This window comes from Cyprinodon tularosa, unplaced genomic scaffold (assembly GCF_016077235.1).
Source record: "Cyprinodon tularosa strain WSP-4 unplaced genomic scaffold, ASM1607723v1 ctg47, whole genome shotgun sequence".
In the NCBI taxonomy this organism is placed as follows: Eukaryota; Metazoa; Chordata; class Actinopteri; order Cyprinodontiformes; family Cyprinodontidae; genus Cyprinodon; species Cyprinodon tularosa.
The window spans coordinates 1,457,529-1,479,928 of NW_024039196.1; the positions used below are offsets into that span (position 1 = coordinate 1,457,529).

Here is a 22,400-nt window from a genome sequence, read left to right on the forward strand (position 1 = left end):
TCTGTATTTTATGTCCTGTGTTTAACTCTTACATTTTCAGACCTCTGCATGCATTTCAATACAGCAATGTTGACATGGGACTGGCAAGGGATTTCTATGCAGTGGAGTGAAGCAAAGAGGGTCATGCGTAGAAGACATGCATAGTCACACATTGGTTAAAATCTGCTCCTGGTTTTCACCTAATCATTTGAAGCTCCTGCAACATAATCCAAGGTGTTAAGTTAAAAGATGATGATTAATGTGACATGTTGATTTCACATTTTTGAAATAGGTGGAAAACCAGAATTAAATATTAAATAAATTTGGTATTTTTCAGTGATATTTAACAGTCCACAAGTTAAGCAATTGGTTTTTATCTAAACAGTAGCCTTGAAAAAGGTGATTCTCAAAGCTCCTCATTGTAGCTCATACACTCTAAAGGTGACAAGACTTAACTGATCCTAGAGGGTAGCTGTGTGGGCAGTTCATTATGTAACTGACTTTGAAGCTGGTCTTTTGATGTAAATGTGTTCCTCTGTCTAACGCCAGAACATCCCCCTCCATTTCAAAGTGCGCCCTTTTAGTCTCTGAAACTCTCTGTGCCCTGATATAGAGCAGAACTAGAGCCGAGATGATTGATGAATCCAAACTATTTTGAAATATAACACCATTTCAACTTGTAAATCTTCTTATTCCACTCTTAACATGAGTTTATTAGGTTGCACTGTGCTCTGCTTGGCTTGTAAGTGATAATGTTTCTCACTTCTGGGTACTAAATCAATAAATGTACAATACATGACACAGAATTTTTGACACAAGCTTTAAAGATATATATATATATATATATATATATATATATATATATATATATATATATATATATATATATATATATATATATATATATATATATATAGTATAGATAGATTTATATAGTATAGATAGATTTATATAGTATAGATAGATTTATATAGTATAGATAGATTTATATATATATATATAAATATATATATATATATATTTGTATCTATCTAGATATTGGATGGACAGACAGACAGGCAGACAGACAGACAGACAGACAGACAGACAGATAGATAGATAGATAGATAGATAGATAGATAGATAGATAAAAGTGGAAAGAAGATTAAAAAAAAACTGAAAATAATACATTAAGAAATAAATACAAACTTTGTACAGCCAGCTGCAAGTTGATAGCAGCGACTTTAAAATAATTCATGATGTTTTCTCCAAAAAGAGTTGTTTCATTCAATATTTCCTTTTTTTTCTATAACCATGCAATTTAATTATACATTGAAGCTTGTGGTTCAAATGTAGCAAACTAAATGCACTTCTCCCTTTGAACTTTTTTTGGGGGGATTGACTAACTGTTACATCTGCAGTAATGAAAACAGACCTTTTTTTTCTGTTTCACAGCCTAAAGTGTCGGTTGTGTTGAGTATGTCACCTGTTGTGAAAAGGGATGATGGGTTATCAAGAAGATTTCTGAGAAGAACTGCCATCATGAGTAAAGATGTGACACCTGTAAAGCCTTTCCCCTTTTGAAGTGCCTGTTTGTATTGTTAGGAGCAACAAAGGAATTCTACCACGTCTGTACTTACATGAGAGCATTAGTCAAGCTGGGCAGATAACAAAGAGGGAGGGTGATATGGGAGGCATACTGATACGCTCCTCCCTCTACAGGTGTGTGTCAGCAGGATGCTGAATGCTGTTACTTTTTGTTTTAAAGTTCAGAAAGAGCCCTTGTGTTTGGGTATGCTGCTGTAAGATGCACAGCTGTAGTGGTGGTAATGGGAGCACCGGCCTACGTCTGGAAAGTTCTTAAAGGATCCAGATTAATGTGGGTTGGAGTTGGAGAGGGGAGGATGGGGCAGACAAAATCACTCATTAGTAACCCTTTCACCTCTCTGTAGCTTGAAGCAGTCCAGCAGGAAGGATGAGGATGCATGCCTTTCCAGTGTCAGTTCTTGTTTGTGAAGGTGCAAGGGTCACAATTTAATGTTCATTTGTAGCAATATTTATTACTTTGTCTTTGTTAATCCTTTCCAGTTGTGGGTTTTAATTGCCCCTAGTGACAAGGCAGACCTCTTCCTCCTCAGGGTCCTGATAAGGATTTGAGCCCTTAATCATGGGTTAAACATCTTTGAGGAATGAAAATAAAATCAACTGAATAAAAGATGTATGATTTTAAAGTTATGCAGTGTTAAAGTTCTACCAGCAGTTTTGATCTAACACACAGCAGATATAGGTAATTTAAGCTGGCAAAGAGTTCCCATGGTCTTGGCCTCTCATATGAATTTTAAGGCCTGTTTTTTCCATCTCTGCAAGGACAGAAAAAAAAATCTCTCTTCCTTGGTTTTGGATTTTTAGAGCTTTTTCTATGATGGGGGCAGAACCTTTTTATTTGTGGTGTCCAAATTTATTACATATTCACAACAGGAGTGGCCTAAAAAACGTACAAAATATTTTCTTCGGTCTTAGGTGACATAAACTTTGCTTTCATCTTGCTACCTAAAGTAAATAAACACATTTATCTGTTTTGAATATTATCTTTTGGTCTTTAAAATACATGTAAATACAGGTAAGATTATATCTCCTTATTTCATAATAGAAAATCCACTTAAGAAATCCTGAAATATCCATTTGAACATAAAACATTTGCTTTTAACCCAATCCTGTCATAGAAAATGGCTAAAGTTTTCAAGACAGAGTGTTTTAACTTTTTGATAACAGCTCCAGATGCTGCATGATTCCAACCTGTTAAACATCTCTGACATTGCTTGATGTACATATTACACACAATGCTTAAGAAATGCTATGCAGACCACTATGCTTATATTTCTAAACAGAAGTTAGGATTTGAACATTAGATTCAGCAGTTTGACTCATTAGACCACCAAACTGTTTATTCATTCATATTCTAAACAAAGTGTTAATCACCGTGTAAAAATGTAACGTGGAGATTATATATTAGAAATTATTAGTGATTGCAAAAAGTACAAATTAAAAAAGGGAAAACTTTTCTAAGTCCAGCGAGAAAAAATTTATAGTTTATATTATTAAAATGCTGAAGAAAATGGTAAAAGGAGTATTGTGATCAAATGGAAATATAATTGTAAGGATTTGTATAAAATATGTTCTTACGATCAAATCTTTGACAATCGTCTAAATCAAAATCTTTGATGATGAAGATCAAGTATTCACAGGCAAAACCGTTTTATATGGACATAAAAAATCGGAATAAACAGCGGACTAAACTAAAAATATGTCATGTAAACACACCAGTCAGAATGTTGTGAGCAGAAACAAATTTTACCCTAGCGAAGATGGTGCCGACAATTCGATCTACATGTCATTGTTAGGTTATTCTGGATGAGGCGAGCTTGGCTGTGTGCACCCCATGCCAGCATAATCAACTACTTATGTTAATACATTTGGTACAATCTGATTATTTTTGTTCTAATAGATTTGAATCAAAATGTGAAATTTTGTGCATGTGAACATAGCTGTAAAGCGCTGTAAAAGACAAATCCCAATAATATAAAATATAGAAAGAACAATGAAATCATAAAAGTCAAACACATTTTTTATTGCTTTTTTTTATATATATATAAATCTCAGCACAGTAAGCAAAATGAAGGTTCAGTGGTAGATACAGTGGGATGTTCTACATTTTAGGAACCTTAGACTGAAAGGGCCTCTCTAACGTAGTTCCATCCTTAAATGAAGAACCTCTAGATGGCTTTGTGATTAAAGGCTATAAGGAGCAGAGTGTTTAGTTAAAATATTACATAAATAGTCAGCACCCTGCTCATTCAGTGTCCTGTAGGTTTGAACTAAAATTTTGGATAAAGTTCTGAAATCAAATGGGAGAGATTTGTAAGGAATGTAAGACTGGAGTAATAAAGGAAAAGCTACCTGAATTAGTTAGTGGTCTGACTTCTGCATTCTGAATAAATGAAGTATTTAATTAAATATTTGTCTAAACCTATAAGAAACATATTAGAGTAACTTAGATAGGATGACATAAAAACATGAACACTTTCAAAAGATCTGCTAGAAAGACCTTGGAACATATTTTTGAGATTCTTCTCTCTGGGGACATACAGTAGCTCTTGATGAAAAAAAGTTTTTTTCATCAATTATAACTGAGCAAATTATTATTGCTAAACTTTTAAAAGTATTTCCCAATTCCATGATGCGAAATTTCTAATTTATAAAAAATTCAAAATACGCATCTTTCAAACATGTGCTTTCTAATAAATGTCTTGTGCAGAGCTTTGTAATTGTTATAGAAAAATAAACAAAGATTTGAAGCTTTACATTTATTACAGATTGGATATAATAATTCTATATAATAATTATTGTTTACATTTTTTATTTTTTTATTTTACATTTATTACTATATATATATATATATATATATATATATATATATATATATATATATATATATATATATATATATATATATATATATATATATATATATATATATATTTGCAGGAAAGCATGCCAATGCTGTAAAATATGAATGGTGCTTTAAATCAGTGAGTACGCTCTACTTATTCAATGATTCATAATGGCAACAATGAGAAAACCTAAATATTTGTTAAAAACTTTTGAAGACCCAGCTTGAAAGAAACAATCAGGATACATTTAGGATGCCTCTGTCATTGCTGTGTTATCGCAAAAAGTGTTTTTTAGTGTGATTAGAAGTTTATGAAGGAATGTCCTAGAGGAGTAATAAACACACAGAGCAGCAAACTGTTTTTAAATTCTCAGGAACACAATCTGAATTATTGTGCATTCCTGCAATTATATTTTTCACTGACCATTTAAAGAATGTTTTTCATTGAAAATATACATTTAGTTTTAATTCACTGATATGCTCAGTGTAATGTCAAATGCTGCCTTCATCATTTGGGGCATCTCCTGAGTAATTGAGACTGCGTATATCAATTACAAGGTGACTGGTAGGGGATAAGAGAGGGGTTATCATTAGCAGAGACCGGCGCTGGCCTTTGGTAGTTCCAGTAATTAACTCACAAAGGGTGGTGCTTGCCTTCCCACTGCTTTTCCCACACTGCACTGCAGGCTCAGAATTCCTGTCGGCCCCAGACCTGCAATCTCCTCAGTTTTATACAGCAAATTACTGACAAGTCCTATTCTTCTCAGCACTGTAATTGCTTTTTAGTGCTGTTTTTATTGAAGCAACCCCAACCCTCTTGTCCTTCCCTCAATAAAGCAGAGTGAGGGAGGAGGCGAGGGGTTAATATAGATGACATTAGTCCGTAATTGGAAGGTCTTGAACCTACAGGATGTTTTAGACATCTAATGCCATTTTCTAGGCTTTCTTCCAGTTTTTCCACATCTTTTTTTCCCCCTCTAAAATAAAAAAATTTAAATTCTTGAAAACTGAAAATAAATACTTAGGCCTCAAATTTACATGAAAGAAGAGAGATTGCGTATTCTAATAATCTTTGGTTGAAATTTATGTTGTCTCTCAAAGTATAGCTTTGTGGAAATAATTAGTCTCCATCTGGACAGAAGCTGAAAATTGAGAAAATTTCTCTCTGTGGGACTTACAGATCCATAGCATCCTGGTCTCTTTCATGCTATTTTTCCCTTTTCTTTGTATAGTCACTCTCCTTTTTTCACTGGGTGGATGAATTCTCAAAGTTCCAGTGTGGGACAACCAAATAGTTGCCATTTGGTTAAGGGGGAGAAAAAGGAAAGAATGGAAAATAGCTAAGGGATTAGAGGATCTAACCGGCATAAAAGGATGCTGTGATCCAGTTTAGTCTTAGCAAGGATTTACAACTAGAGAATGCATTGTGTGAACACCTCGATATTTTGCAGGATCAGTGAAAGTGTAAGGAATTTTTGGTCTGATAGCACTGTATGTCATTAATCCTGTGTTTTAAGAAAATTTTAAGAACTCTATTTTTAGTTAAAAATAGTCAAATTCCAGCTGGCAGGCAAATGTTAAGGTTTTTTTTTTGTTAGCAATATAACACAACAATGGTTGTAAATCGTCCTTCCTTTGGATTAAAGCACTAAGTAGGTAATTTACACTCATATTTACTTTCTTAGGAGTTTTTGGTTGGTTGAGACTGCAAAACGAATCAACCAAGGTGGTTTAAATAAGTCTAACATCTGTTAATTTTTTTTAGATTAAAGGTTTCTGTCATTTGAGCAAGAGTGCTGAAGATGTTCTCATGTCTTTTCATATGGTTGTCAGATAATTTTTTATTTGACCATGCTAAGCACCAACATAACTTTAGCATAATTAGTTTGAGAAAACACAAACACATGTATCTGCCTCCTCTGAAAGTATAGTGTTTAAATTTCGGTAGCATATTATCTCAATAGGATCAATTTAAATGCATATTACAAAGTTCATAAAATAATTTTTCTTCAAAACTATAATTATTTCTTGACTTGTGAACCAATGTTCACAATGTCTTCGGTGTAAGAAAGGCAAAGGGTTTGTTAAAAACCTTTTTGTTTTAGTTGAATTTAGAAATATTTGTAACAATGTGAGTTGAACAGTTTTTTTTCTATAGGAATATCAGTGCATCTGGACAGCCCAGCAATGAAATACCCTAAAGCAACAACATGCAATTGACACGGACAACGACCTAATTCGTCTTTGCCCGTGTGTGTCCATCTCACTGTCACTCTAAGCAGGTTTACACCTCTGACCCTGTCAAGAGTGTCAAATAGCTTGTCAGAGGCCTTCAGTGAAGCACAGTGACAGGACCTCTAATGCATTACAGCACGAGTGCCATATCTTCCCTGCCTCAAGGCAGACAGGTGTGCCGTTGAATGAGACACACATGCCAAACACACAAACAAACAGGCACATACACCCACGCAGAGGCACTCGATCAAAACAATGACTTGACAAATTATACGTTTATTAGCAGGCCTGCAAGCCAGATAACTACACCTTATCTTTATAAAATAAATGAAAAAAGGGACATTGATTACCTTCAGAGACTTTGGACTAATATATACACTCAATGCAGCAATGTTTAAAATGCATTAACTATTCTGCAAGTTAGAGGTCATTTTTTGATGGACTTGCCTGGTGGGACTTAGTGGAAATAATTTTCCCATTTGTCAGTCTGGTAGACTCTGCCATTTTAAACCAACTTTCTTTCATCACTACCGACTTTTATATTTATTCCGCTTTCAGTTCATGTGCATGTTCTTTGTCTTTCTTTGACCTCTTTTTTCTCTATTTAGAGAAAAACAGGATATACCTTTGATTCATAAATTCCAGACATAAAAATATCTAACAAAAAGGTGGGTGTGACTTTTCGATACATATTTCTAAGGGTGTTTTGTCTACTAAATTTCTAATGATTTTTATTTTCAGTGTTGTTTTATCAGCTAATAAAGCGATTCAAATAAACAATGTCATGGGAACACATTTGATCTGTGTGTTTAATTTTTTGCACTTACAAGTTACTTTTACAACATTTTAGATCAATGTCCAGATTCTGGTACTATTTCAGTAAAATTTCTCTCATATTTTTTAATAAATGAGAGCCATATATGAGGCTCTGATCATGAGTCATTTCAAGATGTAACTATGAAAAACCTTTTGCTGGTAGATGTATACTTTTAGGTCATTTCACCACATTTCATGACAATAACATAGGCAAAGATTTAAGAAAAGTAGTTCAATTACCAGTTTTGCTAAACATTTGATCTCATTATGGGAAGGAATAGTAGGGTGACAATCAAGACATGTCTCCTAGGATGTGCACTAATAACTGCATACTGGCTGATTAGTAACTCACGTGACCCACATATTTTTTAGTGAAGCTCAAACTGCACTGTAGATCAGTGGTTAAAGCTTTTTTTAGCCTAATATGTTAACTTTTATTAACAGTTGACCTGTTCATATTTTTTGCAAATTACAAAGATGCAACATTGCAAAGGGACACAATGACTTGCACCAACAGATGCTGGTTATATTAAAAGCTTACTTGATGAAAATCAGAAAGCAATTAGGGAGGCCAGTACAGTTCTCATGACCATGCACTGACAGTCAACATGAAAATGTAAAATAAGATCCAATTTTGCAAAAAAGTCTGATACAATGAATTTGATTTCAACAAAATATGATAAATCCTGTGGTGGGCATGCCAGTTTTAATCATGCAACATGTTTTAGTTCAGTCTTGCACCCCTAAGTGCAACAGGTTCACACAATCTTTGAAGCCTCCCCCATTGGGATATAGTTGGATTAAAACACAGAACAGGGGAGGAACAACTCGTAAAAACTTGTATACATAGCAAACATGAAACAACATCAATAAAATCCTTTCAAAGAAAGAAGAAAGTCTTTCAAAGAAATACCTTTATCCTCTCCATTGTTTCATCTTGAAATGGCTCATCATCACAGCCTTGCAGCACACCTAAGGCGAGATTCAAAGAAAGAGAGGCATATGCTGCCTTAAATTTTGCATTAATTAGAATGTACTTTATGGTTTATTAACTGTAATGAAATATCTGCTTCAGTGAAGGTCATGGGAGGATGGTGGGAACTGAAGAGTTGGACTCTGGTAACCTCACAAAAAACCGAGTCATCCTTCAGGAAATCCAGTTCTTTGGCATGGACGATTTGTTCAATGCGTACCCTTGCACCTTGCCAGTATACCCACAACCTCCAAGCCAGTCGTTTTCACTCCTAAAACACTGTCCCTCCTTCACTAGAGGGCCCCATGTTCATTCTGAGGAAATACGTCTTTTGGGAGCTTGTCTCAACCATCTGTCACAGAACGTCTCCGGACATCCACCTCTCGACACCAGTGGTTTGCATAAGTTCAGTGCTAGTTGTGATTGGACAAATTAAAGAATTTCAGATTAAATTTCTTTTCACTATAGCAATCTTGTAGAGAGAACTTAAATTACAGCCTTATTATTAAGATATAACCTTATGATTCTACAAAGAAAGATTTAATGGCCTTTAATTTTTTTTTTTTACAGATTTCATGGCTTCTGATGTCATCCATGTTTTTCTGTTATGTTATTACCTTTTAAACAGTTTGATGATGCTTACACAAGTAATTCTTTTACTCTTTGTTGTCAAAATACTAGGAAACTTTCATGTCATAACAAAAAAGCAAACATTTTTGGACGTACCCAGGGCAGAGTGCAAAATTGTATGTAAATCCCCTTAACGACCTTTTCAAGGCGCTAACAATCACCATACATAGGTGACTGGCAGGCGACACTGGTGCACATTTATCCTTTTGCCCCAGCCCATCATTCTCTTTAGCGCCCCCTACTGTGAGAGGCGTGGGGTAGGATGCCCAGTGGCACTTGTTGCCAATGAAAGAAGCCAGCATGGATCGTCTCATGGCAGCGATACAGGTCGTTGTAATAATGTTCGGTTTGTTTCCTGCTTCACACCACCTTTGGGATTTGGCCCGCCCGATAATCCAGTACATGAGGCGCAGAGGGAGGTATCCCATGCTTGTCCATCCAAGTTCCATCCTTGTTTAGCCCGAACCTAGTCCTTTGTATGACTCACACAGCTGTCTACTGGTTGCCAAAGAGGCCATTTCATAATAAGCTTTTATTATTACAATTATTAAGATAGCTATTAGGATATACAAATCCGAAATGTATTGTTTAACTCAGTGTAATCAGTTTTGCAACTAACAAAAACATATGCACAAAAAAAAACATACGCACAAGCGCACACACTCTTATTCTTTTGCTCTATTTGACACAGACTCACACACACCAGCGTTCCCAAGCCCCTGACTGAGTGTTTTTATCCATGCTAGGCCTTGTCTCAGAGGGGAGTCAGGCCCCTACTGAGACCTTATCCACTTCCTCCTGCAAAGCCTGTTTTGCCCCTTGGCAGCCCTTTTCCATTCAAAAACTTGCTTTAACTCTCATTAACCATGAATATACAATGATTTTGCATTGAGTAACTAAGGAATATTAATAATACCTTGTTTGTTATGATGTAGGTCATTCCCAAATTTGTTAAAGTGAACACGAAGAAGGATTTTGCTTCCAGACAAGGGACATTATGTGAAAGAACTTCTAAGAGTTTTACTGTAGCCGTCCCCCATGATGCTGTGCCCCCCAGGTGGGCATACGAGTTCTGGGAGTGACATTTACCCAGAATAAAAAGTGTTTAAAAAGATAAAAAAAAAATTTAAAAAAAACGGGAGCACAAGGTTATGTGTGTCATTGTGCTTGCATTTGTGTATGCGTTGGAGTAAAAGATTTTAGGCGTGTACCAACACCAGCGGTGCATCAAAATTTGTTTGTGTGTGTGCTTTCAGAGGGGTGTGTGTGTGATATATACACCCCCCCTACTGTCCTATTTCGAGTCATCAGTTCACACATCACAACTGTCAGTACCCGGCGAGATATGAAGCGGAAAACATGAACAACGAAGAGCAACCCTTCAGTTGGATATTACCGTTGGGTTTGACACGGACTGTGATGGATTCAGCATAACCTTAAGGATTGCTTTATCTCATTTGGATTCAGAATGCTCCTCAAGGGCAATAAGAAATCTCTTATTTCAAGAAAGGGTTCTAAAGCAATATTGTTTCCAACTTGAAGGTAGGATTAGGGATTTTATTTATTTATCATAATTAGAAATTGGGATATGTAGATTTGCAAAGAATTGCAGCTACATGTATGTCACTTAGAAATTAAGAAAAGAAAAAGAAAATAGATGTACAAAAAATTTATGAAAAAAGGTCCTGTGTCGTAACTTAACACCTCCACCTGCACTTTTGGCTCTTGTTTCATATTTACATTGCTGGTAATTTGTTTACTTAATGACTAGGGACAAAGTCAAACTAGCCTAACACTGAATTTGATATGATTGATATGATATGAGTATAGCTTTTCTATGAAATAATGCTCAAATAATCTCTTACTTCTCTAGATTTTACTGATTATGATAAAGTAAATATAGTAATGGATCCAAGGCTGTTTTGATGGGTCTTTAATGATTTGAAAAATATAATTTCGGAACTTTGAAGGGCAAATTTTTCACTTTTCCCAAATTTCTCCAATATTTAATCATTATTAATTTTCTTCTTATTCATTTAAAATCTGGGCTGAATATTTAGCTGCTTTCTAAGTTAGCCATCTATTTGCCAGACCAACTCAATCCACACCCTTGGGGGTGTTAAAGCTTGTATCTTGTGATCGAGGGGCAAAACGAAGGTTAAACCAGACAGGTCACAGACAGGTATAACCTCTGATTTGAGAGAATTTTGTCTTTCAAACCAGAGGAATGTTATAGAAATACAGCTACTTGATATGGATAAAAACATTGCTGGACTCAGAAAAACCGATTAACCACAGGTAGTCAAACCACTGAAACGCTGCTGTGGGAAAAGTAAACTTCCAGGAAGCAGTTGACAGTATGGCCTTTTCTACTGGCAGTAAATATGCAGGAAAACTCAAACAAGGATTGTTCCCTTATATAGAGAAGGGAACAACCAGGTAAAGGTTTTGTTGTTTAGTGTATGTGCATCTTAAAGGGAAAAAAAGTAGATGTTGCTCTCTAGTCATGGTGGGTCAGGTGGGTGGGGTGATCTTCCTCTTGCCCTGTATTTGCTGTTGTATTGTGCTGGGCCTTGGGTGATGGATAGGCCAATGTATGGGTACTGTAATGGGCTGGCTTGAATACGTATTCTTCTCAGATGAGTGGACTGAGATTGTTGGCACTTGCCAGGAGGTTGGGCAGGATCTCAGGTGTGGTATTCTGGTTATTGTAGGGTCCTGGGAGGGTATTGGTGGATGGGGGTAGGGGGTGGTGAAGGGATGTGCATAGTGAGGAAATTTTGTCTGTTCTTGTGAGTGAGGGGCTCAATTGGGCTGGAATTGGACTGGTTGATGTGTTGGTAGTTCTCTGTGCTTGGGTGTATGCAAGCTCCCTCCCAATGGCTGCTTGTCAAGGGGGCAGTGTGTCCTTGTGTCTCAGGTCTTTGGACCCAAGGCTGGATCTGGTCTGGCATAGCTGGCTGCCGGCAGAGCCTATGGGCTTATCACTGCAGCCCCCATGGGCTTCCATACTTTGGCTGCTGGGGAATTCCCTGGTGCTCTCCTCTGCTCTTCTATGGGATGGGGGATGGGGCTATCCACTTGCTGGTCCGCCTGGAGCTTCCATGATCTAAGAGTTTGGGTGTCTGGGGCTCTGATCCATCCCGTTTCTGCCTCAGCACCTGAAGGGTGCAGTCAACTACTGTTGACCAGTTTTTTTATGAAGAACTCTTGCATTTGCAAGCACACTCACACATACACACACATACACCCTCAGGTGTTTGGATACGGGTACAGATATATACAGACAGAACCTCTAAATAGTTGTGGCTGCCTTTAAATACAATGAATAACGCTGTTTATTTCTCTGTGATGTTATTATACTGTATATGCATTGGTCATTTGCACCTGTGACACTTTGTTTTCTCTCTATCTGTGTGTAGGTGTGTGTGCAGACTTCCAGGATATCTTGTATTTTCTTTATCCTTCTTTCCCTCCTTCATTGTATTTTCCTTCTCCCCCTTTTAATTTTTAGCCCCATCTCTCCACGTGTCTTTTTTCCCTTTTTCCTGGGCTTTTCTGGCACTAAAGAACTGTTCTGCATGCAACACTGAAAGACCTGGAAAATGAGAAAAATATGTATGTCATTGCTTTGTTTCTTTTCTGCTGTCTCTTTCATGATTCATCCAAAACACTGCTGCTCGGTTTTTGACAAGCACATGTTAGAGATCTCAATCTCCTTGTTTTGTCTACCTGGCACTGAGTCTTGTAATGTTATTAGGTGGGTTAACACCCCCTTACCTTTCTGGCTGATATTCTAAAAATTGTCAATAGTCAGCTGAGCTGATACTTCAGAATGCACTGAGAAACATCTGCAGCATGTGCTGCAGCTCTACCTAAACTCTAGGACAGCTTTAGACCTATATATGTTTATTTTTTTTATCTTGTGCATGTTTTTATTAGCCTTTTTAAACTTTCAAATACATTTTAAATTAATTATTTAGATTTAGCTAGTAGTTATTCTTGCATAAACTGCACTTCTGGGTAAGGCCCCGTCATACTCCTCATTTTATAGAGTTCTTTAAGTCTAAGTTGAAAGTGTAATAAAAAGGATCCCGAGTGCAGTTTTGTTTTGGTTTTGTTTTTAAATATACAGACACATATCATTGATTGAAATCCTTTTTTTTTTTGCCTTGAAGGGTTTATTTGTGGGGAAAAACCCTAAAATTAAATGCATTCAATAAATTTGTGATAAAATGTTTAATACTTCTTCATTTTACATGGAAATACTCATAAAATCCGTATCCATCCTTAATATGAATAATCTGTACTCTTTCTAGATATGTATATTTCATGTTTGACCATTTTAAGCATTCTGCCCATTATATTAGCCTATAATATAAAGTCCCTGATGGTGAAGTGGCTTTAGACTTTCACTGTTTTACTGGGGCCCAGGGATAAAGTCATAGTTGCATTAGAAAAGGCATCCAATGTGGAATTCTGGAAAGTCTGTAAGCTAGTCATCATGATTTGTTGTGGTGACCCCTGAATAATGATAAAGGAGCAGTCGAAAGGACTTCACATTATCAGTGCTACATCAGAAACTACTGATGATCAGCATCACAGCACTATACAGTACTGTTACACAACTTACATGGTCACTAAATAAGCCTGTATGAATATATATCATGAAAAAAAAAATATTCGCCCACTCTGTTTTTCCTTTTCCTATTGTATTCCTTTGGTGATATACATTTAGAACAAGTAATTAAAAAAAACCAAGGATGGTGTAGATGCTTTTGTTCTATGACTGTATATACACATAAATGTATGCTTGTGAGGGGGTATTCTTGTACTAACAGCTGAGTTTGAATATAGTTTTTCTTTCCAAAAAATTTAAAAAAATTTTTAAAAACAACAGACTTTTTTTGAAGACGTTTCGATTCCCATCCAGAAAGCTTTCTCAATTCAAAATTTCTGTTTTGTTTTTTAACTTTTTTGGAATGACTATGACCCTGATGACTGAGAATTTTCACCAGGATATTTTTTTATATATTATTGTAACAGATGGACCTTATTCTGGTCCCCTTTTTGTGGTTAAGTTAGTGACTAAGGTATACATTAGCTTTAGTGTTAGGGTCATGGTCAGGCCATAGAAAAGAACAAAAATAGAAATTGGCTGATACAGGTTTTCTAAGACCTATGCTGATGCAGTTTATTTCGAGATCAGTCTAACTGATCCCCAATATCTGCTGCCAGTTTGGGGGGGGATTTTTGAAACTGGTAATTATTTATTCCTCCATTAACACAATGATAACAAATGTTACTCAAATCGCAGTTTAAACAAAAAAAAAAAAAAAAAAAAAAGAAACTTTTATTAAGAGCAAAACAAACAAGATATTAACTATAGAAAGCAAATGCAGGGCCCTGCAAAGTATCACTTCGTGTGATCTCAACGCATGGCTACCGAATACAATGATGACTCGGCAAATGCATGCACATATCGGCCCTTGAAGAAGCAAAAAGAAAAGCCAATATTAGCCCAAAATATGTGCCAGCTGATGTATCAGTCTACCACTTGCTAGAAGCGCAGTTCCCAGTTAGTATTGAAAACATAGATATGTGAGTATCTATGTGTGTGGATTACAAAAAAATTTCAACAACAACAGAGAAAGATTTATGTTGAAATGTTTGAACAATTTGCAGTTTAGTTCAAAATATCCCAGCCACAGAGGAAAAAAAAAAGACAGCATACCATGTTAAATATGTGTGATTGTACAGGAAAGTAAATAATTGTTGCAATAATTACCTTCCACTCATTTAAAAATACAGCAGTTGCTGAAAGCAATCTTTCAGCTATTCAGCAGGGCAAAACCACAAATTATGGTTGAGTAGAGCAGAGTGAGACAGCATTATGAGCCTTCCCTGTGTGGTCCTTCAGCCTTCTCCCCTCCTGCTGCTCTGCTCTGGCCTTATTCCCTCATGCTGCCCCCTCTGCTGGGGTTAGGGGGCATAGTTGACCCTGGTTAAAATTCAACTTGTTCAACATTAACAAGGTTTGCAGTATTCTTAATGACTCGGATGTGCTGAGAAATTTTCCAGTGGCAAAATGTAATTAAATAAAAAAGAACAGGAGTCCCTTTATCAAGTATTTAAGAACTATGGCATTAAAAAAATATGTATGTTTAATTAAAAATTGACATTATATAAGAAGCCATTGGAAAGAAAATTCACTGGACTGTTCTGTGTTGGTTTTTGGAGCTAAAAAGATCATTTAAAGAGATTTATCCATCATTTGTACAATATTTAGTTTAGTCTTTGATGCTTTGGTCATGTTGTGCAACAGGTCTGGCCTGTGAAGAAACCACTATAACATTGACTCTTTCACAACAGAACCATGCACTGAACAGTTCAAAGTGTAATTTGACCCTGATTTGATGAAACTGAATTATCCTTAATAACAACATAACAATTATAATAGATTGTAATTCTGTATCCACTTTTGAGTAATGTAATATGATGATGATGATGATGATGATGATGATGATGATAATAATACATATTTTTTTCCAAAAAGAAACTCTTCTGCGTATTTTGCCTTTTGCTCAGATTGTGCTGCAAAAGATTTTATCCATCATCTGTTGCCGAGCAGAAAATAATAATGCTTTTTTTTCTTTTTTTTCTGCTAATATACAGTGTTGGGGTTTTTTTTTTTCATTCACTGATAAACTTCTAGGATTAGTAAGCCCTCTAATTTATATAATAATGGATGACTGCCTTTACTGTGCTCCGGTGTATATAATAATAATAATAATAATAATAATAATAATAATAATAATAATAATAATAATAATAATAATAATAATAATAATAATAATAATAATAATAATAGTACATTGGTCCTTTATGCTCTTCTTTTTGAGGCTTTTTTACAGTGTGCTTTTAAACAAATATTTTAAGCAAAGGGGATTGCTGTTTTTACTTCAAATAAGGGATTCTTAAAGAAATGTGTTTATATTTCTGGTGGATAATACAGGATATTAATTATGGAAAAAGTTATGAAAATATATATCATAGTAACATATATGACAACAACAAACTGGCTGTGTAAAGGCATTTTATAAGGCTTTTCCTTTAATTTTATTTTTTAGCTATCCATCTGAAGAGAGTTCTTTCTTAAATAAGCAATAGTCCTGGTATTCAGACACACAAAGTCTAATAATCTCAAAGTTTGAATTATCGTTTGGTTAAAAAAATTTCTGACCAAGGAGAGCTAACTGATAGCAAAGAGTCATTCATCCTATAGTGTATACATTCCCTCGCTGAGCATGTGGCAACAGTATACATTGTTTTTTGGCTGTGCAGCAAACCCTCAAACTGAGCATTCATGCAGCTACAATTTAGATAAATATCTTCCTTTTAACATAAAGACATTTCTAGCAGAACCAGTTTCAGTGTGAGCAGCCTCTGCCAAGGTGACTGGGGGTTTGAGGAGAGAGAAGCAGACATACAAGATGCACATAGAGGAACTAATCGATAAATACTTTTTGTGTTAGAAAAGGTTATGGTAAACTAGCTCCATAGGCTGATCTGTTTAGGAAAGAACAGTTAAGCAGGTGATTTCCAAGCCTGTTTCTATGCCAAAAGGGACTAAAGAGAGCAAATACAGTTAGTAAAAGTAAAAGCTGAGCCCATAGCTGTGTCTAAGATACAACAGGACTAAACACTATAAAAACAGTCCCAACGCTATCATCTATAATTAAAGGTGTTGAGGACAGCAGCCCAGCTGATTTTTCTCTCCAGGATGGCTTCACAGCCCAATAGGAACAGACCAGAAGGATCTACTATGATGCAAAATAGCAGAGAGAGCATACATTAAGGGGTTGAACTAGCAAATACTGTAGAATAGGAGAATAGAGATAGAATGAAGTAGAATTATGAAAAGTGGTCCCTATGTCCAGCAACATTATAGCAGCATAACTATAGAAATAGCCTGATAAAATAACCTGAGCCACTCTACCTATAAGTTTTATCAAAAAGGAACGTTTTAAGCCTGGTCCTACAAGTAGACAGGGTGTCTGCCTTACTAAAAAAGGTAGTTGGTTCGATGGGAGAGGATTTTCCATTTTACTTTCTGAAATTTTAGAAACCACTAGTAAACCTAAAGATTGAAAGTGAAGTATTCTGTTAGAAATTTGGAACAACTGCATCCCTGATTTTGGATAGTTAATTATTTAGGGCTCTTTCACACATTTTACGGTAGTTTTTCCACTAGCAACATCTAATATGATCTGTGAGATTCCAATGACATAACACATAAAGAACCAACTTAAATAAAAGAAAGACAAAAAAAAAAGATTTTGTTATTCTTAATGGAGACTTAAAAACTGGCAATTCATTGAGTCACACAGAATGGAACGGGGAATTATGTTAGGAAAGATGATTGGATTGTCTCTATGGTAAAAAAAAAGAAGACTAAGTTGTACAAATGCAATTTTTCAAATAGTAGACACATTTTTTTTGTTGTTGAATACATTGTTGTTCCATGTTAATTCCGATTAATCCACATCACCTTTAATTGTTATTCAACATTTATCATATTTTCCTTGTAATATTTGATGTGCCATATGTTTCTGCTTAAATGCGCATCTAAACGGCAGACATGCAAACATGTCTACACAATTTTTCTCTAGTTTAAACCTTCTTTTCTTTCAACTACAATTATCTTCTCTACCACAGGGGGCGATCGCTCCCAGTCTACGTTCACCGACGCTAAAAAAAAACAAAACAAAAAACACCCAATGACGTGTCAAACTAGGAAGGTAGCAGCAGGAGACGAGGAAGGACGTGGGAGGAACGTTGGTCGTTTGGTGCATGGCGCGTGTTTTGAAGCTGCTCTGCTTGTGGAGAAATGTCCTGGGCCGTGAGTAGTGAGGAAACAGGAAGCGATTCTTGTGGGATGGAAGAGGGAAATAGTGACAATGAAGGTTGGAAGATAGCAGCATCAAAAAATGAGAAAAAGCGGAAAAAACAGAGATCAGTTAAAGGGGAATCTAGTTCAGAACAATCCAGTGATGATCAATCCATACATTCCACAGCACAACAAAATGAATTCAAAGTCATATTCAAAGTCGTTAATCAGGCAGACTCTTTTACAAACTGGAATCCGGTTCACTTAACAAAAACCATCAATAAACTTGTTGGAGAAGTCAGAGGTGCCAGAATTCTGTACAGTGGAGACCTGCTAATTAACTGCAGAGACAGCGCCCAGCAAGGCAAAGCAATACGTATTAACAAAATTGACGGGATAAGAGTTCAGTGCAGCCTAATGGAGAACAAAAAGATCAGCAGGGGAGTCATTGGAGGAGTTCCTCTGAAAATTTCTGAAAAAGAGATTCTGGAAAACATAAGCGGTGCAAAAGTAAAAGAAGTAAAACGGTTAAAAACAACAAGAAACGGAGAAAGATCTGACAGTTTATCTGTACTAATTAAATTCGAGGAAGAGCAATTACCAAGCAAAGTATTCATCGGTTACATCAGTTACAATGTCAAAATCTACAATCCACCACCATTGAGATGTTTCAAATGTCAAAAATTCGGACACATTGCAGCAGTTTGTAAAGGGAAACAGAGGTGTGGAAGGTGTGCAGGAGAACATGAATATGGTAAATGTGGAAAAGAAGCTAAAATAAAATGCTGTAATTGTGGTGGAGAACATACTGCTGCTTATCGCGGCTGTGAAGCAAGCAAAAGGTCTGAAGAAATAAAAAAAATGAAATTTGAGCTTGGAATAACTTATGCTGAAGCTGCAAAAAGGATCCCATCTCAGTCAGAAAAACCCAAACCTACAGTTCAACACACGGCAAATTTCAAACCTCTAGAGAAATCTCCAAAAATTGATGAAGACTCACTAATTGTTAAAAAGACAAATTTTGTTCTTTTCATGGTGGAAGTGATTAATTGTACTGCTCAGACGACAAAAAAAACAGAAAAAATCAAAATAATAGTGAAGGCTGCAGAAAAATATCTGGATGTTAAAGATATGAACTGGGAGATGGTTGGAAGCATGATGGAAAGACCAATGGGACCATCAGAAACTGGCAGAGGTACGATGACCTAGAGTAAATTAAAATTATACGGGCAAATGTAATTTAGTATAATTTAGTATTATGTGGGTTTAAGTTACACAGGTTATTTTATTGTATTTTTTTTTTTTTTTTTTTTTTTTTTTTTTTTTTTTTTTTTTTTTTTTTTTTTTTGGGGGGGGTGAATCGTTTCCTGTTTCCTTGCTTTACTCCATATCAGTTGGTGGCGGTAATGCACATTTCACAAGTTTGCCAACCGCCATAAAATCTCATAAGAAGAAGAAGAAGACGTGTCAAACTATCGCCATTTTCCTGTAAAGAAGGAAACGCCTTAAGGGAAGAAAACGAATCGAGCAAGTGAGTGAGTAGAGACTATTTAAACCCAAAGTTAACGTTTTGCTTCACTTTTATATAACCGTAGGCTGCATTTGTACAGGCAGCCATGTATTTACAAGCTAACTGAGATTGTGTCTTACAGTTAGCTTACACATTACAGTAGGAAGCAATGCTAACTCCCTGCGATGCTCTCATTAGCTTCCTATGTTATCCCTTACATTGTATACCTGGTTTCATGAAACATATTAAACGTTGTCGCAATGACTTTAGTAAAACGCTGAAATTCCTGTGTATTTTATCCTGGCTGTCTGTTTGGTAATTGTACTGTAGCATATGCTGTTGTCGGTGTTTCTTTATCTAGGTGGACAGCTTTGCACCGCCGCACCCTGAAAACTCAGCTGTTAGCTGCGGCAGCCTCCGTTTTTTTTTTTTTTTTCTACAGCAGCCTCCATGGCCTCTTAAGAGAGAAATGACTAACTAATAGGTTTTTCCCCGGTGTTAAAAAAAAAACCTCAAGCAATAATATTGCCAAATATTTTGACGAGTCATATTGAAAGCCTGCTTCCAGTCTCATTATATCGTTATTTCCATTATTTGTTTTACACATATTTAGTCAGCTTACTATTTAAAGTTAGCTGACAACGAATGTTTTTTCTTTTTTTAAGATATTTTTGTCAGTCTCATGTACTGCAGCATTACTTAAGTCCTCAGTACAAACACAATTGGTATGTTAAAGATATTTTAATTGTGATCTGTGTTTACCTGCTTGTGTAACCAATTTTCGAAAATGCACTCTATTTTAAAATAACAGATTATTAAAAGTTTTCCTCTAGAAGCCTCACAAAATTTTTCATATAGAGTGAAAAAGTTGGATGGTCATGCAAAGAGGATCAGTTAGACAAATGTTTAGTTAGAGGTATTAATTAGTTTAATAGAATAATTTTCATAACCTTTTGTGCTGTGCATCAGTTCATCTACGAATTCACTCAAACCATGGAGAAGGGGTTTTATATTTAGTACATTTTGCTTGCTGTCTTTGCATGATCTATTAATATGTTAATTAGCTAAGATTAACAAAGTACTTATGGTTTGTGGTGCATAAAAGCTAATAATTTATGTTTTTCAACTTGAAATTAAGCTCATTATTTGTTTTTTCACAGGTTTGGGAAGTTTAATACCGTTTCTGTCCTAGAGTGGTTTTCCCATCACCAGAAGCCATGGGGAATATGTTTGCAGGGCTCTTTAAAATGTTTGGGAAGAAGGAGATGAGGATACTTATGGTTGGCTTGGATGCTGCTGGAAAGACAACAATTTTGTACAAGCTCAAACTTGGAGAGATTGTGACAACTATTCCAACAATAGGTGGGTCAAATGCTGTGTTTTAGCTCCTTGCTGATAGGCAGTGTCATTCAGATATTTTTTACTTGGAGCTGAAAAGTTACGTTTTAAATGTCCTTGTTTGTTTTCTTTCCAAGGTTTCAATGTAGAGACAGTTGAGTATAAGAACATCAGTTTCACAGTGTGGGATGTTGGTGGTCAAGATAAGATCCGTCCATTATGGCGCCATTATTTTCAGAACACACAGGGTAATCTTTTGACTATATTTTATTATAATCTTGAAGAAACTGCTTTTCAAAAAGTGCATTTCTCTTATCTGTCTTCATTTTACACTTCCCTAGGTCTGATTTTTGTGGTGGATAGCAATGACAGAGAGCGATGTGCTGAGGCTCGGGAAGAGCTCTTGAGGATGCTGGCAGAAGATGAACTGCGTGATGCTGTGCTTTTAGTCTTTGCTAACAAACAGGTAAGTAACACAAGCCTCCATAAGGAGAGGAATTTTTCCTCATAATCTTTCCAGCAGCAGCTTTAAAATGGTTTCTTCACTAATTTTATTGTAGGACCTCCCAAATGCGATGAATGCTGCCGAGTTGACAGACAAGCTGAACCTTCACTCCCTGCGTAACAGAAACTGGTACATCCAGGCAACCTGTGCCACAACTGGGGACGGTCTCTATGAAGGACTTGATTGGCTGTCTAATCAACTCAAGAACCATTAAAGGCTAGAGCATTTTCCATCCAACCCTTCATGTTTTCTCTTTTCACCTAAATAAGACTGAGTCATCCTTATACTGGAAACCATCCCCTGCTAAGCTTTGATCTCTTATGCACAGGCCAGTGGTAGGGCTGTTCTAATCTTGTAAAACTTATCTCAGTACATTTTTCTTATTTTATGTAAATGTAAATAATCTTGGTAATAGGGATCTTATTGCACTCTTCGACTATTCTTGGCTGTTGGGTGGCTTTTACTTTGAAAAAGAAAGAGAGGGAAGACATTTTACTAGATCGATTTGGCCCCATAAACTCAACACAATCAAATGACCCTAGTGATGTACTGTAAGAGGGATAATGAGAGGGTTGTTTTGGGGGGTGGGGTGGTGAATAAACTGAATTATACTGATGCACTACTTGAATCTGCTGCAGTAATATCAAAGAAATCCTGAATTAAAAATGTAGAACACTGGCATTAATTATTTGTACTGACATCTCTCGTCTGTGAACACTCACCAGCCTTTTGTATAAACTGAAATACTGCAATGGTGGCACACTATAATCGTGTCAGGAGAGCACTGGATGGGTTTTGCTTCTTTTTTTTCTATTCAAAAGTCTCAGGTTAATCATAGGTAGCTTTTGGTGTACTTGCCAAGTCGTTCTGAGCAAGCATGTCTACTGGGTGTTAACACCATTACCCATAGGTGAAACAGCTAACTGAGTACTTATTCCCCTAATTTTATAATCATTTCATTGTGAGAGTACTGTGTGAAATATACTGAGCTGTTTGGTGCCATAGGGTAAGGTTCTAGGCAGCTGATATGCATGCTTTGCTCCATGTGGGGGAAATAGCATTTTGAAAGCAATACCAAAATCCGTTGCATCAAAG

General features: G+C 36.1%; 1 protein-coding gene and 1 long non-coding RNA gene across 3 annotated transcripts; both read left to right on the forward strand.

Moving 5' to 3' along the window:
* The first annotated feature begins 10,378 nt into the window (after positions 1 to 10,378).
* Positions 10,379 to 17,822, forward strand: LOC119794186. Its single transcript, XR_005282193.1, has 2 exons — positions 10,379 to 10,604; positions 17,781 to 17,822. It is a non-coding gene; the product is annotated as an uncharacterized LOC119794186 (long non-coding RNA).
* Positions 17,823 to 19,411: 1,589 nt separating this feature from the next.
* arf1 (ADP-ribosylation factor 1) lies at positions 19,412 to 22,399 on the forward strand. Of its 2 annotated transcripts, none has more exons than XM_038301605.1 (5): positions 19,412 to 19,483; positions 20,623 to 20,824; positions 20,938 to 21,048; positions 21,142 to 21,266; positions 21,361 to 22,399. In XM_038301605.1, the coding sequence occupies exons 2-5, from the start codon at positions 20,680 to 20,682 to the stop codon at positions 21,517 to 21,519; spliced, it is 540 nt and encodes a 179-aa protein (XP_038157533.1). In that variant the 5' UTR covers positions 19,412 to 19,483; positions 20,623 to 20,679; the 3' UTR covers positions 21,520 to 22,399. The 2 variants fall into 2 exon arrangements, with proteins under 2 accessions (XP_038157533.1, XP_038157534.1); XM_038301606.1 differs by having other exon boundaries at positions 19,414 to 19,487.
* Position 22,400: the final 1 nt, after the last annotated feature.

Bases quoted from the DNA above. Each gene is read 5' to 3' on its own strand.
- arf1 (XM_038301605.1), top strand. From the start codon at position 20,680: ATGGGGAATATGTTTGCAGGGCTCTTTAAAATGTTTGGGAAGAAGGAG. The intron at 20,825-20,937 runs GTGGGTCAAATG...TTTCTTTCCAAG, and splicing joins GACAACTATTCCAACAATAG to GTTTCAATGTAGAGACAGTT. The intron at 21,049-21,141 runs GTAATCTTTTGA...ACACTTCCCTAG, and splicing joins TTATTTTCAGAACACACAGG to GTCTGATTTTTGTGGTGGAT.